Here is a 9221-nt window from a genome sequence, read left to right as displayed (position 1 = left end):
TAGAGATAATGGTCAAGTTGGTGACAACGTGCAATAAATGTAGAACAATTTTATTGTTTTATAATTAAAAAACAGAAAAATTACGAATTCGTAGGAACGCGCGCCACCCGGTGGCCACGCGTCAAGATCCTCCATTGCAGCAGTGACACCGAGTAGCGCGTTTGATGTGATGTTTTGATACAATTCACGATCCAATGATAAGCGACAATTAAATTATTAGCACGTGGTTTTAGAAGTGGATTGGGTTTGGTTAATCCGCTGGCAGTGATGATATACATGCGATACGAGGAGAGAAAAATCCAATAGGACAGCTGCTGCCAGTTTCACGGTCCACCACTGATCGTGTATTTAATACCTCGAACATCGCTTGTGAATACAACATTGGTAAATGTGGTCAAATTAGTGCAAGTTGTGCGCTTGGAGTAACTGCCTGGTATTTAAAAACGTCCAAGTACTAGAAACATATAGAAGGGGCAATATTAAACTTGAAAGTGGTTCATTTCATTTACCCAAGTTATCGTCACAATTTTCACATTACATTCATGTTTGGATCATCCGACACGGGTCACGGTGTTAACACTGACCATGACGAGCTTATTCAGCGCATTCACGAGGTTTTCAGCTCCAAGGCCACTTTCTCGTGTTTGGCATCGATGGACAAAAGCTCATTCATTTCGTTCTGTTGGTTCTCCGCGCTCCTGGAGGGGTGGTTGGGGTGATGCCTCCGACACGATTGCCTTACGCAAGCCTTCACCAACAGATAAAACAATTCGGCCACGTTTAACAGCGCGCAGACCCCAGAAACTACGGTCATGAAAATGATGAACACCGTCTTCTCAGTGGGTCTGGAAATAAAACAGTCCACGATATTGGGGCAGGGGGAGGCGCTACACTTCACCAGTCGGGCCATCTGAAAGCCGTCGTACAGGAAGTACAGCATGTAGGTGAAAACGATTTCAAAGATGATTCGGAAGATGATGCTGATGACATAGGTCCACCAAAAAGCACCGACGATCCGCATTTTCTGTTTCCTCAAGGCATCGATTTCCTCCCTCTTCAATAAGCCCCGCCGTTTTTCCAAGCATTTCTTCTCTTCGTGCTGTTTGTATGCAACATGTAGGGAGACCAAGAGGGCAGGGGTAGAGATGAAGATGACCTGGAGGCACCATAGCCTGATGTGAGACATTGGGAAGAACTGGTCGTAGCACACGTTCTTGCAGCCAGGCTGCAGCGTGTTACAGATAAAGTCCGACTGCTCATCGCCCCAAACACTCTCCGCCGCCACCACAAGGATCATGATTCGGAAAACGAAGATTACGGAGAGCCAGATTTTCCCGATGCTGGTAGAGTGCCTGTTGACACCTCCCAGGATAAGGTGCAGTTGTCCCCAGTTCATCTTCCGGTTTCAGTCAGATCTGAAAAGTTAAAGTAAAACCAAATCATTTTGGAGTTAAATAGAATTTGAAGAGCTGTACGAGCAACAATGATACTGCCGCAAGGATTTAGGCCAATAACTTGAGCTCGACCTGTCCCTTAAACCCATTCACTAACGATGAAGATCTCAATTCTTCTTTTCCCCGCCCCATGATTAAAATGCAGAAAAAACGAACAAGGAATGCATAGGTTATTGTTGGCAGCCTTAAAACGTTCACAGAATCCCATTCTCAACTTTTATAAAGTGAGCGAATCGATATAGTTATCCACGGACCTCCTTTTGCATTCACTAAGCTTGCATAATTTCTGCTTTAAAATTCAGCCGTTCGTATATATGGTTCTAGGTTGATGGAAGCGAGACTTGTTCCTCAGCAAAATATATTCAAGCAGTGGTTAATGACCCGGTTGAACAACCGCACGAAGTAGAGCCCAGATCACGAGAGATGCTCAGCTCATTTGGCCAAACATTGACATGCTTCGCGTTAATCAATTAAGATTGTTAAATATTGGAAACATGTTGCACAGGTAGCACATACATACAATCCATTTAGGTCAAAGTCTGCGGGTTTCTAAGTTTAGACAGACCTATTGTTCAGAGGAACAAATATCAACTATTTGCATAACCCTAAACTCCCAGGTTTGTCAAGACCCAATAGAAACCCAAATCTTCAACCTCTTCCAGCCAGAAAAGTGCCAGATTTCTTTAAAAGGCACTAGTATAGCAAAAGCTTAGAATATTCACGAGTTTAGAAAACAATTGAACTTCTTGTTCTCCGCTTAGAGTTAACCCTTCTAACCATTAACAAGTGAATAGATCAATCTTCCGCAGTTAATACAAAACTGATTAGGTTTCACGCTGTTACATTCAGCACGCCTTATCAAGTGCATGCTTGCAAGTATAAACTCTAAAGCAGTAAAAGTTTGCAAGTGGGTGTTCAGTGTTGAGAAAATCTTGTTATTTATCCGATTTGGAAATCTCATTTTCGAGAAGTTGAATAAGACCGAAATAGAAAAGGAACTAGTGCTAAACACTATCCTCCCGAATTGTGAAATCAGTATTTTCTTATTGCCTCCATACAAGAATTCTCGTCGATTTTAGGTAACAAATATCCGATTGAAATTGGAATTCAATAGCTCAGATGTGGATAAAATTTCTAAAATCGTATTTGTTATATCAACCACTATGTTAAAACTTCAAAAATCAAAGTGATTCTTGGCAGACAGGCACTCGGCTACTTAAAAGCTATGTAAAAAAAAAGTACCATTCTTCTGAAGTCCAAGTCGCCACAAATACGTAAGAATTTTGTGCACCTGCTCTTACTCACTTCAAGCGAAGTTCCTAAAGATTCGCACTAGTTCACTAGCGAAAGATAAGCGTCCTATTTCCGAATCCTTGGAGTAAAACTCTTAAATGGTTCCGATGACCGCTTGTACGCTGTATTGCTTCCTCCCCTCCGCTGCTGCCACTACCTAACCCTTTTTATAGCGACTCACCTGAATGACGCAGTGTTGAAAATACAAGGACGTTACAGAGCGGGTTCACTTACTCGCACACATTGCAAGGAATTTGCTGATGAAGGAAATTGGAGGTTGCTCCAAGTGAAAAAGAAAAAACAGAAGCAAAAATACCTGGAAAAACTCAGCAGGTTTGGCAGCATCGGCGGAGAAGAGCACAGTTGACGTTTCGAGTCCTCATGAGCCTTCAAGTGAAAAACTATCCGATTAGGCCTATTTTGATGGACCAAAGAAACATAACGTTAATATGATAAATGCATGTGTGGGACTCCATGTAGCTAATCAAATAGGTTAAAATAAACATGACTAATTAGAGCATCAGAAATAACAATACAATTATAATGTTAGTATTTAAAATACACCCAATACCCAGCCAGTGCCTAACAGTTGCAGAACGTCTCATACATATCAATGAACACTGACCTCCTCTTCCAAAGCCACAGAAATGCAATGAACAATGCTCTAGAAATGAGGCAGCCACTCGTCATCCTACTCCTGGAGCTATAAATTACTGTTTTGGCAAGGCCCACGACTTAGCCTTCAACTCATCCACCAGATGACCAAAGGTCATGGGAGCAGGAGTAGGACATTCAGCTCCTCAAACCCATTCTGCCAGTTGACAAGATCATGACTGATGACTATCCTAACTCTATTTAATTGCCTGGATTCGATATCCCTAATACCCTTGGCTAAGAAAAACCTATAAACTTCAGATTTAAACTTATTAATTTTTTTTATTCATTCACGGGATATGGGCTTCGCTGGCCAGGCCAGCATTTATTGCCCACCCCCAGTTACCCTCGAGAAGGTGGTGATGAGCTGCCTTCTTGAACCGCGCAGTTCATGTGGTGTAGTACACCCACAGTGTTGTTAGGAAGGGAGATCCAGGATTTTGACCCAGCAACAGTGAAGGAACAGCAATATATTTCCAAGTCAGGATGGTGAGTTACTTGGAGGGGAATTTCCAGCTGATGGTATTCCCACCTATCTGCTGCCCTTGTCCTCCTAGGTGGTAGTGGTCGTGGGGTTGGAAGGTGCTGTCGAAGGAGCCTTGGTGAATTCCTGCAGTGCATCTTGTAGATGGTACACACTGCTGCTACTGTGTGATGGTGGTGGAGGGAGTGAATGTTGTGGACATGGTGCCAATTAAGCAAGCTGCTTTGTCCTGGATGGTATCTAGTTTCTTCAGTGTTGTAGGAGCTGCAGTCATCCAGGCAAGTGGAGAGTATTCCATCAAACTCCTGACTTGTGCCTTGTAGATGGTAGACAAACTTTGGGGAGTCAGGAGGTGAATTACTCATCGCACGATTCCTAGACTCTGACCTGCTCTTGTAGCCACAGTGTTTATATGGCTAGTCCAGTTCAGTTTCTGGTCAATGGTAACCCCCAGGATGTTGATAGTGGGGGATTCAGTGATGGGTAATGCCATTGAACATCAAGGGGTTGGATTCTCTCATGTTGGAGATGGTCATTGTCTGACACTTGTGTGGTGCGAATGTTACTTGCCACTTGTCAGCCCAAGCCTGGATATTGTCCAGGTCTTGCTGCATTTGGACATGGGCTGCTTCAGTATCTGAGGAATCGCAAATTGTGCTTAACATTGTGCAATCATCAGCAAATATCCCCACTTCTGACCTTATGATGGAAGGAAGGTCACTGATGAAGCAGCTGAAGATGGCTGGACCGAGGACACTACCCTGAGGAACCTCTGCAGTGAAGTCCTTGAGCTGAGATGACTGACCTTCAACAACCACAACCATCTTCCTTTGTGCTAGGTATAACTCCAACCAGTATCGAGTTTTCCTCCTGATTCCAATTGACTCCAGTTTTGCTAAGGCTCCTTGATGCCACATTCGGTCAAATGCTGACTTGATGTCAAAGGCAGTCACTCTCACCTCACCGCGGGAGTTCACCTCTTTTATCCATGTTTGAACCAAGGCTGTAATGAGGTCAGTAGCTGAATGACCCTGGCAGAACCCAAACTGGGCATCAGTGAGCAGGTTATTGCTAAGCAAGTGCCGCATGATAGCACTGTTGATAACCCCTTCCATTAATTTACTGATGATCAAGAGGAGACTGATGGGGTGGTAATTGGCTGGGTTGGATTTGTCCTGTTTTTTGTGTACAGGACATACTGGTGCAATTTTCCACATAGCCGGATAGATGCCAGTTTTGTAGCTGTAGTGGAACAGCTTGGCTAGGGGTGTGGCAAATTCTGGAGCACAAGTCTTCAGTACTATTGCCGGAATGTTGTCAGGGCCCATAGCCTTTGCAGTATCCAGTGCCTTCAGCCTTTCTTGATTTCACGTGGAGTGAATCGAATTGGCTGAAAACTGGCATCTATGATGCTGGGGACCTCCGGAGGAGGCCGAGATGAATCTTCTACTCAGCACTTCTGGCTGAATGTTGTTGCGAATGCTTCAGCCTTTTCTTTTGCACTGCTGTGCTGGGCTCCTCCATCATTGAGGATGGGGATATTTGTGGAGCCTCCTCCTCCAGTGAGTTGTTTAATTGTCCACCACCATTCATGACTGGATGTGGCAGGGCTGCAGAGCATAGATCTGATCCGTTGGTTGTGGGATCTCTTAGCTCTGTCTATCACTTGCTGCTTATGCTGTTTGGTACGCGAGTAGTCCTGTGTTATAGCTTCACCAGGTTGACATCTCATTTTTAGGTATGCCTGGTGCTACTCCTGGCATGCCTCCTGCACTCTTCAATGAACCAGGGTTGATCCCTTGGCTTGATGGTAATGTTAGAGTGGGGGATATGCCGGGCCATGAGATTACAGATTGTGTTAGAGTGCAATTCTGTTGCTGTTGATGGCTTATAGCGCCTCATTGATGCCCAGTCTTGAGTTGCTACATCTGTTCGAAATCTGTCCCATTTAGCACGTGGTAGTGCCACACAACACAATGGAGGGTATCCTCAATGTGAAGGCGGGACGTCGTCTCCACAATGATTGTGCCGTGGTCACTCCTACCGATACTGTCATGGACAGATGCATCTGTGGCAGGCAGGTTGTTGAGGATGAGGTCAAGTATATTTTTCCCTGTTGTTGATTCCCTCACCACCTTCCGTAGACCCAGTCTAGCAGCTTTGTCCTTTAGGATTTGGCCCGCTCGGTCAGTAGTGATGCTACTGAGCCACTCTTGGTGATGGAAATAGAAGTCCCCCACACAGAGTACATTCTGTGCCTTTGCCACCCTCAGCGCTTCCTCCAAGTAATGTTCAACATGGAGGAGCACTGATTCATCAGCCAAGAGAGGGTGGTACGTGGTAATCAGCAGGAGGTTTCCTTGTTCATGTTTGACCTGATGCCTTGAGACTTTGTGGGGACCAGTGGCAATGTTGAGGACTCCCAGGGCAAGTCCCTCCTGACTGTACACGACTGTGCCGCCACCTCTGCTGGGTCTGTCCTGCCGGTGTGACAGGACATACCCATGGATGGTGATGGTGGAGTCTGGGACATTATCTGTAAGGTAAGTAAGATGTGATTCCATAAGGATGACAATATCAGACTGTTGCTTGACTAGTCTGTAAGACAGCTGTCTCAATTTTGGCACTATCCCATATGTTAGTAAGGAGGACTTTGCAGGGTCAACAGGGCTGCGATTGCTGTTGGTGCCTAGGTCGATTCCTTTTTTGAGTCTTTGTAGCGATTTGATATAACTGAGTGGCTTGCTAGGCCATTTCATAGTCAACCACATTGCTGTGGGTGTGGAGTCAAATGTAGGCCAGACCAGAGATCAGACCAGGTAAGGATGACAGATTTCCTTCCCTAAAGGACATTAGTGCACCAGATGGGGTTTTACAAAAATCAGCAATGGTTCCATGGTCATCATTAGACTTTTAATTCCAGACTTTTATTGAATTCATCTGCCATGGCGGGATTCAAACCCAGAGCAATACCCTGGATCTCTAGATTACTAGTCCAGTGACAATACCACTATGCCATCACCTCCCCCTAGGGCCTATTGTTTTTTTGCCAGAGGAGTTCCACATTTCTACCACCCCTTGGATGATGAAATATTTCGTACATTCTCTCCAAAAAGGTCTGGCTCTGATTTTAAGATTTTGTTTCCTTGTCCTAGTCTCTCCTGCCAGCAGCAAAGTTTCCTCTACCTTAGCAATTCTTTTCAAAATCCTAAAACTTCAATCAAATCACCCATTTACTTTCTATTTCCAGTGAATAAAAGCCCATTTTACATAATCTTCCCTCATGATTTAACCCTTGGATCACTGGTGACATTCTGCTGCATCTACACTGCACTCAGTCTAAAGCCAATGTTTCCATGGTGGCAGCCATACTGTACACAGTGTGACAGATGTGGTCTAACCATGTCTTTGCATAGAAGTAGCAAAAACTTGCTGTCCTTTGTAATTTATATTCTAGCTCTCTAGTTATAAAGGCTAACATTTCATTCACCTTTTTGTTTATATTTTGTATCTGACCTCTACATCTTAATGATGTGGACCTGGACCCCCAAACTTCTTTCTTCTTTGGATTACCACAGTTCCTAGCCTTTCACAGTTAAAAAAAAAATCTACCTTTTTATGATGCAAATCAGATGATTTCAGACTTACTTGCCTTGAAATCCATCTGCTTAATCAACTACAGGATATAGTGGGGAGATGTCGCTGGACTAGCAATCCAGTAGGCCCAGGCATAATGCTATGGGGACATGGGTTCAACAGCTGGTGGAATTTGAATTTAGTTAATAAATTTGGAATATGAAGCTAGTCTCAGTAATAGAGACTATGAAAATATCATTGATTGTTGTAAAAACCCATCTGGTTCACTAATACCCTTTAGGGAAGGAAATGTGTCATCCTTACCTAGTATGGCCTATGTAAAACTCCAGACCCACAGCAATGTGGTTGACTCTTAACTGCCTTCTGAAATGGCCTAGCAAGCTACTCAGTTCAAGGGCAGTTAGGGATGGGGCAACAAATGCTAGCCTTGCCAGTGATGCCCATGTCCATGAAATAATAAAGAAAAAATAAGTGACATGACATTTCCTGAGACAATCATAGTTTAAAAAAGCCAGTGTGGTTCAAAATATTAAATGCAGTTGAAAATCAGGGCCAGGACTTAGCTGTGTGAAATCAGGAAAAGCTGATGAAACTCCATTTCAAATCTATCCTTTTCTGGTGCAATGGTTTTGAAATAAAGTTTTAGCTTTGTTTGAAATCAGATTTGCTGCTCACAGAAATCGTATTTGGATATTACATTCCTAATCTTTGGCACCCGCTTGAAACATTTTCATTTCCTTAAACTTTAGGAGAAAAGATGCAAGATAAAGGAGTAGCTTTTTATAGATTCTTCCCTTATTAGTCAATCAGTGGATGCCAAATCTCAGAGTCTGATTTGACTGATGGTTCACAATCTGAGCATTGTCTAATGGCTCCTCAAGGCAGCATTAGTGGAGCAATCCTTCTCAGTTCCTGCATCAATGACCTTTCCTCCATCATAAGGTCAGGAATAGGACTATTCATTGACATAAAAGCAAATTACTTTGGATGCTGGAAATCTGAAACAAAGGGCAGGATTTTCCCGTTGGCAAGTGGGGGGTGGGGCCCGCTCGCCGACTCACAAATTTATGCGCGGTGATGTCAGGTGGAACTCCTGATGTCACCGCATCCCATTTAAATTTTCAGGGAGGTGGGGGGGCGCAGCAAAATCAGCTGCATGCCCGCCGACCATCAATGGCCAATTGAGGCCATTGACAGAGTCATTGAAGTAATTAATGGACCTGCTCATCCAACCTTAAGGTTGGTGGGCAGGCCAGGAGCCCTGGCAGGCTTCAGAAAAAGCTTGAAACCTCATCCATGGGTGGGGTAGGGGGAGGGAACAGTGGTGGGAAAAAAGATTGAAAATAAGATAAAACAATGAATAAAAATGAATTTAAATAAAAATAGAAATAAAAATAAGTGGATAAAAAATTAAAAATAAAAATTAAGAAATGAGAATGAATATTGAAAAAAGGGGATACAAAGCGGGTGAGGATGGAGGATAGAGTTCATGGTCTGAAGTTGTTGAACTCAATATTAAGTCCGGAAGGCTGAAAAGTGCCAAATCGGAAGCTGAGATGCTGTTCCTCCCAGTTTGCATTGGCTTCACTGGAACATTGCAACAGGCCAAGGACGGACATGTGGATATGAGAGCAGGATGGGGTGTTGAAATGGCAAGTTTGCTGAGGGTCACTCAGATCCTGACCTCATTACAACCTTGGTTCAAACATGCACTTGACATCAAGGCCGCATTTGACTGA

General features: G+C 43.8%; 1 protein-coding gene across 2 annotated transcripts; it reads right to left on the bottom strand.

The window, feature by feature from the left end:
* Positions 1-316: 316 nt before the first annotated feature.
* Positions 317-2845, bottom strand: gjb8 (gap junction protein beta 8). Of its 2 annotated transcripts, none has more exons than XM_041199253.1 (2): positions 2760-2845; positions 317-1415 (listed from the first exon to the last, which is right to left on the bottom strand). In XM_041199253.1, exon 2 carries the CDS (start codon positions 1394-1396, stop codon positions 608-610), a length of 789 nt encoding a protein of 262 aa, XP_041055187.1. In that variant the 5' UTR covers positions 1397-1415; positions 2760-2845; the 3' UTR covers positions 317-607. The 2 variants fall into 2 exon arrangements, with proteins under 2 accessions (XP_041055187.1, XP_041055188.1); XM_041199254.1 differs by lacking the exon at positions 2760-2845 and adding an exon at positions 2232-2331.
* Between the last annotated feature and the right edge of the window lie 6376 nt (positions 2846-9221).

This window comes from Carcharodon carcharias, chromosome 11 (genome assembly GCF_017639515.1).
Source record: "Carcharodon carcharias isolate sCarCar2 chromosome 11, sCarCar2.pri, whole genome shotgun sequence".
In the NCBI taxonomy this organism is placed as follows: domain Eukaryota; kingdom Metazoa; phylum Chordata; class Chondrichthyes; order Lamniformes; family Lamnidae; genus Carcharodon; species Carcharodon carcharias.
The sequence above is the reverse complement of the archived record's forward strand: the minus strand, read 5'-3'. Positions and strand labels throughout refer to the sequence as shown.

Bases quoted from the DNA above. Each gene is read 5' to 3' on its own strand.
- gjb8 (XM_041199253.1), bottom strand. From the start codon at position 1,396: ATGAACTGGGGACAACTGCACCTTATCCTGGGAGGTGTCAACAGGCAC.